Source organism: Eubalaena glacialis, chromosome 3 (genome assembly GCF_028564815.1).
Source record: "Eubalaena glacialis isolate mEubGla1 chromosome 3, mEubGla1.1.hap2.+ XY, whole genome shotgun sequence".
In the NCBI taxonomy this organism is placed as follows: domain Eukaryota; kingdom Metazoa; phylum Chordata; class Mammalia; order Artiodactyla; family Balaenidae; genus Eubalaena; species Eubalaena glacialis.
The window spans coordinates 165,470,810-165,489,136 of NC_083718.1; the positions used below are offsets into that span (position 1 = coordinate 165,470,810).

At 45.1% G+C, this 18,327-nt stretch overlaps 1 protein-coding gene across 1 annotated transcript in view; it reads left to right on the plus strand.

The window, feature by feature from the left end:
* GRIK3 (glutamate ionotropic receptor kainate type subunit 3) overlaps positions 1-18,327 on the plus strand; it is a 231,769-nt gene that overhangs the window by 139,509 nt on the left and 73,933 nt on the right. The window contains exons 2-3 of the mRNA XM_061186776.1: positions 4,485-4,661; positions 15,625-15,882. Of these exons, the coding sequence (XP_061042759.1) occupies positions 4,485-4,661; positions 15,625-15,882 (435 nt within the window). The remainder of the gene's footprint in view (positions 1-4,484; positions 4,662-15,624; positions 15,883-18,327) is intronic.

Consider the following 18,327-nt stretch of genomic DNA (forward strand, 5'->3'; position numbering starts at 1 on the left):
TTTATTATGGAGGACGTCTGCCATATATACTTAGGAAGAATGGTATAATGAATCCCTGTGTACCCACCACCTGGCCCCAGCAATCAGCGACCCATGGCCTTTTCTGCCCTATCTGCATTCCCTTCACATCCACCCCTCCCATATTATTTTGAAGCAAATCCCGGACACCATATCATGCCATCCAATACCCTGACTGTTAATGCCAACAAGTTGTTCTGCCATATGGATGGGTTTTAATATATTGAGTAATCTGCTTTTGAACATCAAGTTGTTTCTATTTTTTTCAATATTATTTCAAGATACTATTTTAAGAATATCCTTATACATAAATGTTTATGTTACTCTAACTTTTTCTAAATTTGTATCCATAGAAATGGAATTACTGGATCATATGGTATTTTGATCACTTATTTTCCTTTAAACACATACACACAATCACATGATGGCTTTTCTGATTAGAAATATAACACATGTGCCCTGCAGAACTTTTTGAAAATACAGAAGAAGCACAAAGAAGGAAATTCAAGTCACCCGTAATCCTCCCACTCAGAGAGACACCCTCGTAACATTTGGGGATGCAGTCTTCTCGTCTTGTTTTACGGATGTGCTCGGCATGTTCCTGCATCCCCACATAGACTCACATGCATGCACACTGTGTTACAAACTGTAAGCCTGCTGGAATACCCACAGGGGTGGGAGAGCAGCAGATTTATTTGTTTACTTTTTAAAATATTCACTGTTTTCTAAAAAAAATTTAAAACAATTGAACAACCCGGATACCCATCAACTGGTGGTGAACGGGTAAGTAAAATGTGGTACATCCATAGAAAGTAATACTATTTAACAATAAAAAGAAATGATGTACTGATACGTGCTACAACATAGATGAGCCTCAGAAGCAATATGCTCAGTGAAAGAAGCCAGATGCAGAAGACCACACATTGCATGATTCCATTTAAATGAAATGCCTGGAAAAGACAAATCTCTAGAAACAGAAAGTGAATTAGTGGTTGCCTGAGGCCGGAGGGTAGGGGGTGAAAACAACGATTGACTGTAAGTGGGCACCAGGGATCTTACTGGGGTGATGGAAATGTTCAATAGCTGGATTGTGGTGATGGTCACACAATGTAGTAAATGTACTAAAAATCATTGTACACTTAAAACGGTGAATTTTGTGAAATTTCTTCATGTAAATAATACCACAATGAAGTTGATTTTTTTTTAAGAATAGAGGTTTATTTGGGGAAAATAAGCAGAAAGAACAAAATAAGAAATCTATTACATAGGACTGTTCACTTGTGTTGTTTTGAAATGCCTCCTCTTCTTTTGTCAATGATATGAATCCCTCCTCATCTTCCTTCTATTCTTCCTCTTCTAACGTGGGGTCACACTGCATCTCCTGCTTTACGACTTTTGTTTTTCACTTTAAAATATATCATGGATACTTCCCAATCATTAAATGTTTGCTATTATATGGGAATATATAACAAATTGCCATTTATTTACTGTTTCTCTGGTGCTGAGCATCTCTAGATCCGCCTCCTCACACATGATCTGCATGCCCATCGTTGGAATCAATTCCTAGAAACCAAAGATATGAGCTCAAGATGTGAGCCTTTTTTAAGGCTTTTGATACATTTCTAATGGCCATCAAGGAAGGAGGGTGTACCGGTTCCCACTTCTACCAACAGTTAAGCAAATGTTTGTTTCCAAACACCCTCGGCAAAGCTGGGACCGGCAAAAATGGTATTTCACTATTGGTTTAAACTGAGTTTATTTGACTGTTAGAGTGGATGCACATTTCTTCATATGTGTTAATAGCTCCTTTGTATTATTTTTTTTTTCTTTTGTGAAATGCCCATCCTTGTCCTTTGCACATTTTTCTATTGGAGCATTTGTCTTTTTTAAGTGTTTTAAGTGCTTTTTATAAAATAAGAACATCAACCTTTATACTGCTATATATGTTACCTATATTATTTCCAAGTTTGTTGTTTGCTATTTAATTCTGTTTATGGAAAATTTGAAATCTACACATTTTATATTATTTCTGTGGAGTTATAAATCTCCTATGGTTTCTGACTTTATTGGAATGCCTAGGAAGGCCTCCTCCACCTCAATATTGTATAATATTCACCTATATTGTCTTTTTAGGTAATTTTGTAGAGTTATTTGCCCCCTTCCTTCCCTTATTTTCTTGCTATTTAATCTTTGCTCCATCTGGAACTTTTTCTTTTTTTTTATATATAGCTTAAGATTGGAATCTAACTTAAATTTCTCCCAAATAATTGAATAATTGTCTCAGCACAATTAATGAATAATTCATCTTCTACCTTCTGATTGGAAATAGCCATCTTTATCATGTCTTAAATACTTATCTCGACTTGAATCTTTTTCTGTGGGCTTTTATCTCGTTCCATTGGCCTAACTGTTCTCATATACCATTAGGACATGCTTTTAATTATTTTGGCTTTATGATATATTTTAAATCTGGCAGTGCAAGTCATCTCTTATCTCTTTTTAGGCTGTCTCCTGTTTAATCTTCCAGATGTATTTTAGAGTCATTTTGTCAAGTTAAAAAAAAAAAAAAAAAAAAAAAAAAATATATATATATATATATATATATATATACACATTTATATTCTTCTATGATTCTGATTGGAATTACATTAAGCTGAAAAAGTAATTTGGAGAAAAACTGACACCTCTACCCTTGACCCTACCTACCTAGGAACATGACATGCCTCCTCGTTTAAATCTATTTTTATGTCTCTCACTTAAGGTGTTTTTGTCATTTTTAATATTGGAGTTGGTTCATGATTAGTTATTTACTATTTTGTTGATATTGTAAAGGAAATCCCTTTGCCATTAAGTTTTTACTGGTTGTTGCTGATTTAAAGAAACACTAATTTGTGCTAACTGGTCATTGAACTTGAGTCTCCTACTAGTTCTTACTAGTTTTCACGTTTAGGGATTATTTTAAGAGCTTTTAGGAAGGCATTTATATCATTGGCAAATAAGAAATTTTTCTTTCCAAGGGATGTGCCTCTAAATTCTTTTTCCTTCTTAGTTCATTGGTTAATGGTGTGGTGTGACTCTACACACTTCCTCTTTTTTATTCCTTTAATGAGAATGCCTCTAGTGTTTCACCATTAGTGATATTAAAGGCCGATTTGAGCTGAAGATGCTTCAAGGAAGTATCTCTTCTAGAGCTAGATTATTAAGCATGCTTTTTTTTTTAACATCTTTATTGGAGTATAATTGCTTTACAATGTTGTGTTAGTTTCTGGTGTATAACAAAGTGAATCAGCTATACGTACACGGGGATATATATACGTATATATATACGTATATATCCCCATATCCCCTCACTCTTGCATCTCCCTCCCTCCCTCCCTATCCCACCCCTCTAGGTGGTCACAAAGCCCCAAGCTCATCTCCCTGTGCTATGTGGCTGCTTCCCACTAGCTATCCATTTTACGTTTGGTAGTGTACATATGTCCATGCCACTCTCTCACTTCATCCCAGCTTACCCTTCCCACTCCCCGTGTCCTCAAGTCCATTCTCTACGTCTGCATCTGTATTCCTGTCCTACCCCTAGGTTCTTCAGAACCTTTTTTTTTTTTTTTAGATTCCATATATATGTGTTAGCATACGGTATTTACTTTTCTCTTTCTGACTTACTTCACTCTGTATGACAGACTCTAGGTCCATCCACCTCACTACATATAACTCAATTTCATTTCTTTTTATGGCTGAGTGATATTCCATTGTATATATGTGCCACATCTTCTTTATCCATTCATCTGTCGATGGACACTTAGGTTGCTTCCATGTCCTGGCTATTGTAAATAGTGCTGCAATGAACATTGTGGTACATGACTCTTTTTGAATTATGGTTTTCTCAGGGTATATGCCCAGTAGTGGGATTGCTGGGTAGCATGGTAGTTCTAGTTTTAGTTTTTTAAGGAACCTCCATACTGTTCTCCATAGCGGCTGTATCAATTTACATTCCCACCAAATTTTATCAAATGCCTTCCTGCATTTTGTGAGTTGATCATATCTTTTTCCCTTTGAACTGTTGATGTGATGGAATGATATTCATAGATGTCTTTATATTGAACCACCCTTATACTCCTGGAATACAACTCTGTGGTCATGGCATGTTATCCTTGTAACAATATTCTGGTAGATTCTACTTGCCAGCACTGTATTGAGAATTTTCATAGCAATATTCATAAGTTGGTCATTTTATTTGGGCTCTGTTTGTCAGTCTCTGTTATTAGGAATTTGCTAGCTGAGTGAAATGAACTGGGAGGATTTTCATATTTCTTATTCTCCAACACAATTTCTACGTATGGGGATAATCTGGCATATTACTGAACATTTGGGGGAAGAATCTTGCCCATAAAACCTTCTGAACCAAGCGTCTTTCTTGGCAGCCCTCCTCCTTCCCCAGCATACACAATTTTACCCATCTCTCGCAGGAGGAATCTTTGAGTATGCAGACGGCCCCAACGCCCAGATCATGAACGCCGAGGAGCATGCCTTTCGATTTTCTGCCAACATCATCAACAGAAACAGGACGCTGCTGCCCAACACAACCTTGACCTACGACATCCAGAGGATTCACTTCCACGACAGCTTCGAGGCCACCAAGAAGGGTGAGTGGGCTGCCCCCACTGCTCTCTTTCTGGCCTTGGGAGGGGTAAGGCTGTGTTTGCTGTCCAAGGTTCTTAAAATGTGCCAAAGCTCTGGTTGGGTTTGGGGCCTAGAGCCTTTTCTGCCTGGTTTCAGGACCAGCCTCTGGCGCAGTTCCGCTTAGGTCGTGTCATCTCTCAGGAGTGGCAGTTTGTCCATCAGGAGTTTCCAGGCCACAAGCAAAGGCCATGAGGGAATGAAGGGGCCTTGGGAAGGGGTGGGGTATGAGGGATGGGGTCCTGAGATGGGTAAGGAGGCCATCCCAGGTCTCCAAAACCTCTGAACCAAAGCCAGCACTTTCAAACTTAGTTTTTCTTTCATTGAAATCCTGCCCAGTATATCAGTATTTAAACTATATATAAAACAGATCATGTAGAAGTTCAAATATGCAACACTTACTTGCCATAAAAAGGCTTACTAAAAACAAAAACAGCTGCTGCTATGGGTACAACAATTTGACCCCAGCTGTGGATGACACTTGAAGTCTGACATTGGCCTCAGCATTCAGTATGTTTCCATATTTTTTTTTTTGGCTGCATAATAACAAGAAAACCATAATTCACAAAAATAATTGTGGTAAATCCAATCAAATAGTTTTCCCCATACCTGAATTTTAAGAAATCAAAAATAAAATATTGGGCTGTGTTCTTTTGCATTAGTGACACGTTTACAATAAACTCCAGTGACTGCACAGAAAGGACTGAAGAACTTTATTCTAAGATCCTCACTAAAAAAACAAGGTAACTTGTCAATACCTGAATGAGCTAGCAGGTTCCAATGTGGCATATAGCACATTTGAGTATACCAGGATGCTCTTTTGTTGCTGTCTTTAAAAATATCATTCATATATATGTGTAATTGGAATTTAACTTAAAGTCTTAGATAACTCTGGAAATAACTTCCATAGAACCCTAGAGTTCCATGGAACTCTATTAAAAAAAACCCTCAGACCTAAGGAATCTCATTCCCAGGGTCATCCTTCCTATCGTATGCTATCATAGCCCCTTGCTTCTCTTCTTCAAGGCCCTTATCACAATTTGCAATTAAATAATTGTGTGTATTTAATGTCTTTCTCCTCCTCTCCAACACAGCTGAGTGGAAGGCTGCTTCTTCTTAACTGATATAGCCCTGGCACCTAAAAGACTGGTATATATTAAGTGTTCAATGAAATGACCATTGAATGAATCAATGAATGAGTAGTGTGAGAATGGGGCCTGGGAGGCTGAGCATCATTGCCCAGAATCCTTGTCAGCTGAGCTGACAGCATCATCCATGCATCTTGGGGAGACAGGCCCATCCACAAGATCCCCTTGGTCTTTCTAAGGGGTTCCCAGTGGCTAATCAAGGTCTCCTGGGCTCTCAGGTACAGACCTGCCAAGGAGATGCCTGCTGCCATCTCTGTTTTCCAAAACCCCATTGCGGGTCAACACCTAGGTATAGAAAGGCAGAGAAGCATGGGCTTGGAGCCAGACATCCTGGAACTGCACTCTGTCCGTTCTGATATTAGTTGTGTGACCTTGCACAAAACACACAGTGCCTCAGCTTTTTTCATCTACAAAATCGGCACACTTCTGTGAAGCGCGTAGGACAGTGCCTGGCACATGTGAAGTACCATTGGACTTGTTCTTATTACATTGGCTGCCTTGCTCTCCACTCCCTGAGCCATCAGGTCAGGGGCCTCACACCTTCAGGCACTTTCCCACTGCGGGTCCCTGCCTCGCCGGCTCTGCTTCTCCTTGCTTTGTGTGCTGAAGGTCGGGGGTTTCCTGGCATGGAACACAGCTGTCACTGACATTTTAGAGGCCACTGCCTCAGGGCCAACCTGCACACAAGCTAGAGGCACCCCACCCTGCTAGCCTTGTAGAGTGGTCCTTCGCGCATCACTCCATCCCTCCTCTCCCCGTGCTGGCGTGCGCTCCTCCCTGCCCACATCCTCTGGCTCTTTCCCAGCATGCACTGTGGCCATCACTGTGTGGTCAGGTCTCCATCTCCCTGCTGAGAGTCCTCGTGGGCACCCTCTGCCCAGCCTTGTCCAGCTAGAAAATGACTGACCTCAATCAAAACTGCTCAGTGAAAAGGTCAAGACACAGAACAAATGCCCGGAGACGGAACAGAGAGGCCCGCATGGACACCACCCCGCTAAGGGCTGGGTTGTGTCTTCTGTCCCTTTTGTCTAAAATTCACTAAAGGAATACATGACTCTTGAGTGGTGCACATGCCACTCAGCACAGGGACCTTCCCCGGCAGTGAGCCCGGGACGGAGCCTCAGAGCCTGCTGAGGCACTTCCTCCAGCAGAGGCTCAGTCCCACACTATGTGGAGTTGCCTGGCGGCGGGTGAGTAGACCCGAGACAGAAACACTCAGCTCTGGAAGTCCAGACAGATGGGTCCAAGTGACCAAAGCCACAGCCCCTCCCCATCCTACAGCAGGTCACGTGCCTTGTTTGTTGGAGGGCCTACCTAGTCCAGCACTGACGTGACCCTCCAGCCACATCTGTGCCACTGGCTCCCTCAGTCTCTGGGTTCTAGCCATCCCTGCCGTCCTCAGGTGCCATGCTTCCTCCCACCTCAGGGCTTTTGCACATGCTGTTCCCTCTGCTTATAATTCCCTTTCCCCATCCCACCTCTTTGTCTAAAGAACTCCTCCTTCTCCTCTCAGCCTTCTGGTCCACGGGGGAGCCCTCCGTAAGTCCCTGGACAAGGTCAGGTCTCCCTGCTTCCATCTTATAACACTCTGGACCTTTTTTTTCACATCCCTGACCGCTGGTGGTGTGGGTGTGGGTCTGGGTGTGTGGGTATAATTATGTGATTATCGTCCATCTCTTCCACTAGATTGCACATCCTTTTGCCTCCTCTCTACCATACTGTAGAATCACGGTTCTGACTGCTGGTGTCATACACCAGTTTTGCCTGTTTTTGAACTTTACATGAATAGAATACCAATGTGTACTTTTGTGAGTCTTGCTTCTTTCACCCTACAGTAGATCTGTGAGATTCATCTATGTGGTTGGATGTAACAGTAGTCTCTTGTTCTTCATTGTTGTGTAGTGTTCCATTATATGAATAGACCACAGTTTTTAAAACTCAAATTTACTGTTGAGCATTTGAGTTGTTTCCATTTAAGGCCACAGAGTAGTTCTGCTATGAAAATTCTCATCGATGTCTTTTGGCGCACAAACATGCACGTTTTTCGTTGGATACATACCTAGGAGTGGAAATGTGAGGTCATCCAATGTGCATATGTTCAGCCTAACAGTTTTCCAAAGTTGCTGTACCAGTTGGCACTCCCTCCAGTAATGCAAGACAGTAGTAGTTGCTCCACATCTTTGCTAACTCGTGGTAAAATCCGTTTTATTTTCGGTGGTTTATGTGGCGGATGTCTCACTGTGGTTTTATTTTGTTATTTCCCTGATGACCAGAGATATTGAGCATCTTTTCAGATGCTAATAGATCATTTGGAGCTTCCCTTTCTTGGAGTGCCTTTTGGAGGCTTTCAACCACTTTTGAAAATTGAGTTGCTTGTCATTTTCGTATTGATTTGTATGAGTCTTTTATATATTCTGCATATGTGTCCTTTGCTGGATATATGTATTGCATATATCTGTTACAGATGAGCTTGCCTTTTCACTCTCTTGGTAGTATCTTTTGAGGAGCAAAGTTTTTCATTTAAAGGGGTCCAATTTATCAATATTTTCCATTATGGCTAATGCCTTTTGTGTTCTGTTTTTGTCTATCCTAAGGTCATAAAGATATTCTCCTATGTTCTCTTCTGGAAGCTCTATTGTTTTATCTTTCATAGTTAACTCTATGATCTATCTCAAATTGATTTTCTGGGTCGGGTGGGAGGTAGGAGGTGAGGTTTATTTTTTCTACACAATGCTGGTGGAAGTGAAAACTGGTTCAACTTCTCAGGAGAACTGTTTGGAAGTATCTACTAAAGCGAAATGTATGTCTGGAAGGTTGTTCCTAGCCACTTTCTTGATAATAGCCAAAAGCTGGAAATAAATGAAGGTCCATCAACAGAAGAATGGATAGGTGGGGGGGGGGGTACAGTTATACAATGGAATTGAATCAGCAATAAAAACAGAACCAGCTCTTGCTACGCACACCATCACAGATGAGGCTCACAGACATATTGTTGAGTGAATGAACAGTGGTCACCTCTGGAAGAGGGATATGAACTGGAAAAGGGAAGACGGAACCTTCTTAAGTGTTGGAAATGTTCTATGTTTTGATCTAAGTAGTAGTTACATGAGTTCAGTTACATGTAAAAATTCATAAAAGTCTGTGCTTAAAATTAATGCACTTTACTGAATTGCATTATATCTCAATAAAAAAATGTAAGTGGCTTCTCTCTACTGTCACTCTCCCTTAAAGTCCTTTTGATAATATACCTAAGACAGACCCCTGCTGTGGTTAGAAGCACCCCTGTCTGACCCTGGAGGCATTTCTGCTGTTGGATCATGCTCCCCACTGGGGACCCTCCATCCCTTGGGGAACCCCACGTTCTGTGATCTTTATTTTTTCTTTTGATCTTTGGTTTTTAAAAATGTATTCCTCAGGAGCATCATTAGGACTCTTCCAGAGGGGTGAACTTGGGCCTCATTCTAATTAACCCAATGATAATTCATTTTCCCTAGGCAGAGGTTCTCATCACAGCTGGATCCAGCCACCTCGGGCCATGTGGGTTGAGGGGATGCAGAGGCACGGAGCCTGGCACCACCTGCCCTGCCAGCTCTGGTTGAATTAGTCCTTTCCTCCACATGAGGCCCAGGAGGCCTTTCCCCATTAGCAGGGACCTTCACTTATTGTCTTTAGTTTTAAATGTTTTGTGGAAAATTAAAAGATCAGTGACTGCCAGGCAGTGCCTGAGCCAACAACCCAGAGAACGTCTGTGTTTTCTTCCAAGCCTGACCGGAGTGGGCCTGGAATCGACCCAGCCCTCCCCAGGCTCCTCTGCCTTCACTTATTCTCTGGGCTGCCCAATTCCTTTTAAGACACAAATTGATCGGGATAATTTTTGCTATAACTACAATTGCCATGCAAAGGGGGTGGGGGGGAGCTGCATTCAGGCTGTGGACTCCTGCAATGACTGTGAACCACTGAGTTACTATAAAATGATCAGAAAATGGATTCAAAACTGAAGCCACAAATAATGTAATTACCGCTGTGTGTGCTCAGGGCTGCCAGAACAAGAGTTGGCTGCTGCCCTGGAAACATCTGGAGATAAGGCTGCTGCTGCTATAACCCTACCCTGGTCCCTTTGGGGCAGCAGTGTCTTTCCAGGCTGGAAGCTCCTCAGAGGGTGGAAGGAACATGGAAGGGACAGGAAAAGGGATGTGGAGAGAGGCCATGGAGAAGAAATAGGTGAAGGGCAGGACTGATGCCTCCTGCCACCCAGCAGTGAGATCTAATCATTGCATCTCTGGGAGAATGAAACCCAGTGTGGTCATCATGATCATATCACACTGTCGTCGCCACTATCAAAACCAATGCAGTATCACCACAGTTACTGTTATCACTGTCAGCCATGGTATCACCTCCACTCTTCACATCAGCACCAGCGTCATCACCCCTCCTATCATCATCAGAATCACTGCAGTGACAGTAGCATCTTCATCATCACCAATCTCATCAGTACCAGCATCATCACCACCATTCCTGCTTCCCTCATCCCTGTCACAGTCATGGCATTAACATCATCGTGACCAATCTTATCAATACCATCAAAATTGTTATCAACCCCATTCACATCCTTGCCAACATCACCATCACTGTCATGGCATCAGCATCTTCATCATCACCTCTCATCACCACCAACATCATCACCACCATTACTGTTATCACCATCAACATTGTTGTCACCTCCTTCTCATCAGCACTTACATCACCATCATCATTCCTACCGGCATCATCACCATTACTGTCGTGACATTGACATATTTATCATCATCAGTCTCCTCATCACCATCCCACCATTGTTATAACGTCGTCACCTTTCCACCCTCATCAGTGCCATCACCATGATCATCAACAGCCTCACAATATGGTCTTCACCATCACGACTATCACAGCTATCATTGCAGTTACCTTTATCATCATCATCACAATCGATGTCAAAATCAAAATCACTTCCTTCAAGATCCCTCTTACAATCCTCTGCATCATCATAATTTGTGGTGGGTCCACTCTGCCCTGCCTCAGTCAAACAGGATCCCCAGACCTTGGGCCTGGGCAGCGGGCATGACCTAAGCAGCTGGGCTGGGTGAGGATGGAGGTGGCAGGGCAGCATTTGCCTGCCTGCTTCAAGGTATGGATCAAAGTAGGAAATCCAACAGACAGGTTCTTGGAGGGGGTAGTGGGAGGGAATGAGACACAAAAGTTATTCAACCAAGTCATCAATCAGAAGGTCCTAGAAGGAAAAGAAAAAGAGTAGAGGCAGTAGATAGTAGACTGGAAACCAGGGACATCAGAGGACTGCTAGGAGGTTCAAAACAGAAAGAGGAGGTAGAGCATGAGAGAAACCTACAGATTTCACAGGGTGCCTACATCTCCAGGTTTGGGCAAGAGGGAGTGACCAGGCCTGGATGGCTGTCCCTCACTATCATCATCTCTTCCATATTGGTGTCCAGTCTCTATGGCTACAAAATGCTCAGGGAGTACCTGCTCATAAAGGGACGAGTGGTCAGAGAGACATTCAGTAAACCCAGAGAGCAGAAGAACAGCATGAATGGGCAGTGAGAGTGTAGGTCAAGGCATGGCCTCCTTGGGGCACGGGCCCTGAAGAGGAGAACTGTCTCCAAATTGGACCGTTTACCAACAAACCTAGAGTTCCAATTTTTGAAGCATTCATTATCTCTTGGGTCTGATGTCACACACAGTCACACAGAGTGCTGCCCGAGGTTTATTCACTCTAGGGTGACAATAGCAGGGACAAAACAGTGCTTCCCAGACTTGATCTCCAGTCCCACCACTGTAGGAGCACCAGGAAGGCACCATGTGCCCTATAGTGTGTCCTCTCTTGCACTTGGCATTGGCCATGAGGAATCCTGGTCACCCAGGAGATGCCCTCTGTGCTGGGCCTGCTACCTTCCACACATGGCTGTGCTGTCCCGTGTTCCAGGTGCTTCCAGCAGACTCCTGGCAATAACTAGCCTACCCCCCGGAGTGCTCTTTCACCCAGACCATAAGTGGCATTCTCTGATGTTCTTGGGGGAAGTACAAATTTCAGGAGAAATAACTACGTTATACAATATCTCCTATTCCTAGGAGGCAGTAAGGGAGGAGGGGTGGATGTCAGTGGAGAGGAAAAATACCCTGAAGACCATACATTATGACCAATTCAAACCACCCCGTATCTTTGGATCCCTTAGCCCAGGCAAGAGGGGCTCTTTCCCAGGGCCTGTGCTTTGGAGGGGCTGCCCTTACCCTCCCCTGGTTGATGTCTCCTCTGAGTACAAGGGGTCAGTCAGACCAAGGGGACTTGCCCACCAGGAGCCTGTGCCCTGCCCTTCTAGTCTTTGCTCCAAGTATCTAGAACCCTGCATTTCCTGCCCACTTGGCTCTGTGCCCATCTCTAGGCCTGCACGAGCCTCTGACCTGGCCTGTCCTCTGGAGGGAGAACCACACTCCCATGGTCACACTCCTAGGCCCTATGTAGGGGTGACCAAGAGACAGCTGTTTGCAAGGAGTGTGGACAGAGCTTGGACATAAGAAGTGGGGTGTCCACATGGAAAGTTCAAGGCCCTTTATGTTTCAGGGTGGAACCAGTGGTCAAAGAGGAGGGGGCAGTGTAGAGGCTGGTGCCTTCTCTCCCCACATCACTGAGTAGGAGAAGTCTCCATTCTCACCTGACTTTCCAGGTCGTTAGGAAGGCATATTTGCCAAGGTAGGAGAAAAGCACATGTTTTATATAACAGTTTGTTAGCTTGACTTAACAACATTTAAATATTTAGCCACTTGGTATGTGGGCCTCTCTTTGTTCTTTGGCCCTGGGCCTTGCAAATCTTAGGGGTGAGCCTGAGCCCAGTAGGTCATTCCCAGAGGCTCTTGAGGCAGCCAGGATTGCCTGAATCCACTGTGTATCCATGTTTTGCCTCCTCCTACATGCATCATATGTTCATACGTGTGCACATAGTGTCATTCCCATGGCCACAGGCTGGTGGGTGTGCTGATGCGCCATTGCTGGTTGCAAGTGACAGAAAGCCAAATCCTAACTTGCTTAAGCAAAAAGAGAATGTATTGGTCCATGTAACCAAAGTCCAGGGTTCCACTTGATCATGGGGCTCACATTTCTTTCTCTCTCTTAGCTCTTCTGTCCTCCACACTGACTCCATTCACAGACAAGCACTGTGCTTTTTCTGTGAGCACAGGGGGCTACTCCACCTCCACATCTTACCTCCTCCCAGGTCCAGTTATAGCAGGAAGTTCCCCCTTTTCAGTGGGAGGTCTCATGCCATCCCATTGGCTCCAACTGGTCACATGACCATCCTCCAAACCAATGTCTGTGGCCTGGGGGCAGTGAGTGAGTGGTCGGCTGGGGTCTGGGTCCCTCGCACTACCCCTCTGGGATTGGAAGTGGGAAAGGCAGTGGAGCCCAAAGGAAAACTAGAGACAGTTGCCAGAGAAAGGGCAGTGGCTCCTGGGGAGCCCGTGACTGCCCCTGAGAGGTTCCACTTTATGGATCTTTTAGACACAATCCCTGTAAGCCTATGCCCCGCTTTGAGGCTCACCTGCCCTCGTTTCTGCTCATTTCATGCTCTGCTGTGCCCACTGATGCTTGCCCTTCCCAGGAGCATCTGCCGTCTGACCTGCCTGAGTCCTTGGGCCTCCCCCAGGAATATGAGCTGTTTGAAGGCAGGGATTCAGCATCCATTCACTCAGCACCTACTCAGACCAGATTTAAGCACTGTTGAAACAGCAATAAACAACACAGATCAAGCCCTTGCATCTCTGGAGCTTACCACATTCTAGTGGGAGGAGAAAGCCAACAAATGAACAAGACTTCAGTGGTCATTTAATAGATAAAGAAACAAAGCAGGTGTGGGTTTTCGGGAGTGTGGCTGGACAGGGATTGCTATTACAGGTTGGGTAGTGACGTGTTTCTAATAAGACACAAAGATGCAGAGACCTGGAGGAAGGGAAGGAAGGAGTCATGTGGATATCTGAGGGAAGAGCATTCCAGCCAAAGGGGACAGCACGTGCAAAGGCCCTGAGGCGTGAGTGTGCTAAGCATGTTTGAGGAACATCGTGGAAGCCAGTGGGGCTTGAGTGATGTGAGGAAGGGAGAGAAGGATGTGAGAGGAAGCCAGAAAGTGGCAGTGGTGACGGGGACAGGGTGGGGAAGAGCTGCAACAAGTAGGGCCTCGTTAGTCACTGTAAGGACTTTGGTTTCGAGACTGAGTGAAGCGGGAGCCCTTGGAGCAAAGGAGTGATGTCATCCCCCCTAGGTTGTGAAAGGTAAGATGGCAGGAGGATTACGGAGGAAGCCAGAACCGGTGAGGAGGTTTCTGCAGTAAGGCAAGCAAAAGATGATGGTGGCTTGGACGGGGGTGGGAGTGGAGAGATGTGGTCAGATTCTGATATGCTTTGAAGGAGAGGCAGCAGGAGTTGCTGATGAGCTGGGTTGTGGGATATGAGAGGAAAGGAGTCAAGACAAAACCAGGGTTTGGGGCATAAGGCACTGGGACAGTGGAGCTGCTGTTTACTGGGATGGGGGAGGCTGGGAGGAGAAGAGGGGGTGACGTCTTGGACACGTTAGGTCTGAGATGCAACTTAGACATCCAAATAGTGATGGTGAGTGAGAGGTGAGATGTACAAGTTGGATGCTAGGGAACGGGTGGGGCTGGAGGTTTAAGAGTCACCAGCAGGTAGGTGTTTCATTCCTATATGTTTCTCAACTTTCCCCCCAGAACAGGACCAGGTACAGAGCTGGTGATGCTAATCACAGAGATGATAACATAAAAGTAATCGTCATTTCTATCTCACGAGTGCTATGCTGTATCTTTTTTTTTGAATTGAAGTATAGTTGTGTTAGATTCAGGTGTAGAGCAAAGTGATTCTGTTATACACACATTCACACACATATATGTACACATACATATAAACTATTGAGTATAGTTCCCTGTGCTATGCAGTAGGTCCTTGTTGGTTATCTATATTATATATAGTAGAGTATATCTGTTAATCCCAAACTCCTAACTTATCCCTCCCCCTCTTTCCCCTTTGGCAACCATAAGTTTGTTTTCGATGTCTGTGGGTCTATTTCTGTTTTGTAAATAAGTTCGTTTGTATCATTTTTTTAGATTTCACATATAAGCGATATCATATGACATTCATCTTTCTCTGTCTAGCTTACTTCACTTAGTATGATAATCTCTAGGTCCATCCATGTTGCTGCAAATGGCATTATTTCATTTTTTGTGTCTGAGTAATATTCCATCTTGTGTGTGTGTGTGTGTGTGTATGCCACATCTTCTTTATCCATTCATCTGTCGATGGACATTCAGGTTGTTTCCATGTTTTGACTATTGTAAATAGTGCTGTAATGAACAATAAGGTATATGTATCTTTTTGAATTAGAGTGTTCTCTGGATATATGCCCAGGAGTGGGATTGATGGATTATATGGTAGGTATATTTTTAGCTTTTTAAGGAACCTCCATACTGTTCTCCATAGTGGCTGCACCAACTTATATTCCCACCAACAGTGTATACTCATTATCTCATTCAACTTCCCTATGATTCTCTAAGGTGGGGGCTATTACAACCCCAGTTTCCAGATGAGGAAACTGAGATTCAGGGAGCTCATCAGTCGCCCACCTCAGAGGGGTTTTCAAGATGACTGCTCCCCATGCCCCCAATGCCCAGATGCCTGGTGAGACAGCACTGACCCCTGTACCAGCCTTCCCTCCCTCTTTCTGTTGCAGCCTGTGACCAGCTGGCACTGGGGGTGGTGGCGATCTTTGGGCCATCCCAGGGCTCCTGCACCAATGCCGTGCAATCCATCTGCAACGCGCTGGAGGTGCCCCACATCCAGCTGCGCTGGAAGCACCACCCACCGGACAACAAAGACACCTTCTATGTGAACCTGTACCCGGACTACGCCTCTCTCAGCCATGCCATCCTCGACCTGGTCCAGTACCTCAAGTGGCGGTCGGCCACTGTGGTCTATGACGACAGCACAGGTGGGTAGCCAGGCCTGGCTGGGCCAAGGGCAGGAGATGAGGGCGGCAGAGCCCCAGGATTTGGCTCTTTGCTGCTCGCTCAACTCAGCTGCCCCTGGTGAAAAAGTCCACACTTACACCCAAGCCTCATCTAGTCACACTGATGCTCGCCCTGCACTCACCCGCAGCCTGGTGCACGCCAGCCACACTCACCCAGCCCAGCCCACTTCACACCTGCCCTACACTCCCGCCTCCGCCCCAGCAGCATGCTCCAATCTGCACTCACGCCTACATGGCCACGCCCACACCTACCTGCACCCTCCATTCACACATTCTCCTCTGCAGCAAACGCATCCAACTCCGTGCTGGCTACGAGCGCAGACTCTGGACTGAGACCAAACAGTACGTGATGCGCGCAGGTTCTGCGCTTACTAGCTGGGCAGCACGCAGCTGTTTCCTCTCCTCCTCTTTCTTTCCAAAGACTCAAGTCCCAAGATATTTCTTAGCCCTGCCTCTTAAGAGAGTGACCTTGGCAAGTCACTTAACCCCTCTGGCCCTGCTCTTCCCACATGACAAGTCAAGAGCTACAGCAGCCAGCTTGGAGAGAGCCCTCCAGCTCTCAGCTGCCTGTGATTCAGTGTCAGCTCTTGATTACCTCCTAATGGGGAGTCGGGATAGTGGGGAGAGAATCCCTCAGAAAAGACGATCAGAGATTTAGTTAACTCAGGATTCGACAAGGACGTCTTGAGTTCCTGCTACACGCAAAGCACCGGACAGTAGATACTGGACGGCAGAGACCCCGAGCCCTGCTCAGTGCCGCCAGTTATTGAGAGCCACTCCTGCCCAGCTACAGGCAGCCCTGTAGTTTTGCCTGTCTTAACATACCACTGTGAACGATTGTCTATCTTTGAGCCTGCTTCTGCTTCCAGACCATGGGTCTTTGGTACCTCCGGGGTTTAGCACAGCACCTGGTAAAATGCAGACGTTTAAATGTTTGGTTGAATCGAATTGAATTGAACTGAAAATAAAATGGAAATAAACTATAATTAAATATGGCAGGAAAGGATGCGTTGGGCACTGGTAAGGAAGAAGAAATAAAGAAGTGGCTACTCCATCTTCTTTAGAGAAGTTAGTCATATTGAAGTGGGGTGAGTGCACACCCAGAGCTCACTGGTCTTTCTAGGCCATCAGAGCTAAGAACCAAGTGACATGTACATACAGTCAGAGCTAGAGGCACCTAGGGAGAGGAAGCTCCATGGCCTTGGCTAGTCTGGGCTGATCTGCCAGAGGAGGAGAGACATGAGCCTGGCCTTGAGGATGGATGGACAAGGAGAGGAGTCACGAAGGCATTACAGGAGGGGGAACAGTGCGAGCAAGATGAGGAGGTGGGACTGTGCCTGGCGGTCTCCTCAAGAGGACAGCCTGGCAGGGAAAAGGATCCCAGTATGGAGGGTAGGAGGAAAAGGTCAGATAAACAGCATGTATAAGGCTGTGGGCAAGGTCTGTGCTGTCTAGCTTCAGAGTTCAGACTTTACCTTGTAAGTAGCCAGGGACCATTGAGTGTTGTTGAGCAAAGAAACAGAATACTAAAAGCAGAGTTTTAGAAGGTGGCACTGACAGCAATGTACAGAGGGTTGGAGGGAGAACCTGGAGCAGGAAGACTGAGGCAGAGGTGGCCATGTTGGTCCAGGCAGGAACAAAGGGGCTGCTTGGGAGAGAACTTGGGGCCAGAATGGAAGAAAAGAATTGGATGTGAGCAGGTAATATTGAAAATTTGTAGGAGTGTCACGGGCACAGAGTAGTCAGAACAGACACTGGCATAAACCACGGCCCAGCAGTACTGGTGCCTCCAGGCTGGATAGGGGCAGCGGGAGAGGCTTTTCAGAGGAAAAGATGCTGTGGCATAAAGGTGGATGCCAGTGAGACTGGTCAGAGCGGATGCTGAGGCCTGGAGCCTCCTCTCCCCAAGGATGTCTAGCTCTGACTGTATGTACACATCACTTGATTCTTAGCTCTGATGACCAGTGACTTCTGGGTGGGCACTCACTCCCCTATTAACTTCTTAAAAGAAGATGAAATAACATCTTCATTTCTTCACCCTTTCCAGTGCCCAACACACTCTTTCCTGTAGTATTTAATTATCGTTTGATTCAACTTGATATTCAATTCAATTCAATTCAACAAATATTTTAAAACTTAGGGGAGTCAGTGATAGAGCTGGTTTGGTCAAAAAGAACTTAGTACTAGGGATTCAGGGTTGGATTCAGTCAAACAATAATATAACTTTGATGAAGAATAGTGAGTAGTAAGAAGTATGCTCCCAGAATCAGGATATTTCAAGGGGACAGGACAGCTTGTGGGTCATCAAACCCATGGAATGGGAAGCACTTTATAGCCGACTTTGACTATGTTTGCTTTGGGGGTTGTTTCCATTAGGATGTTTTGTCTGTGAGTAACAGACAACCC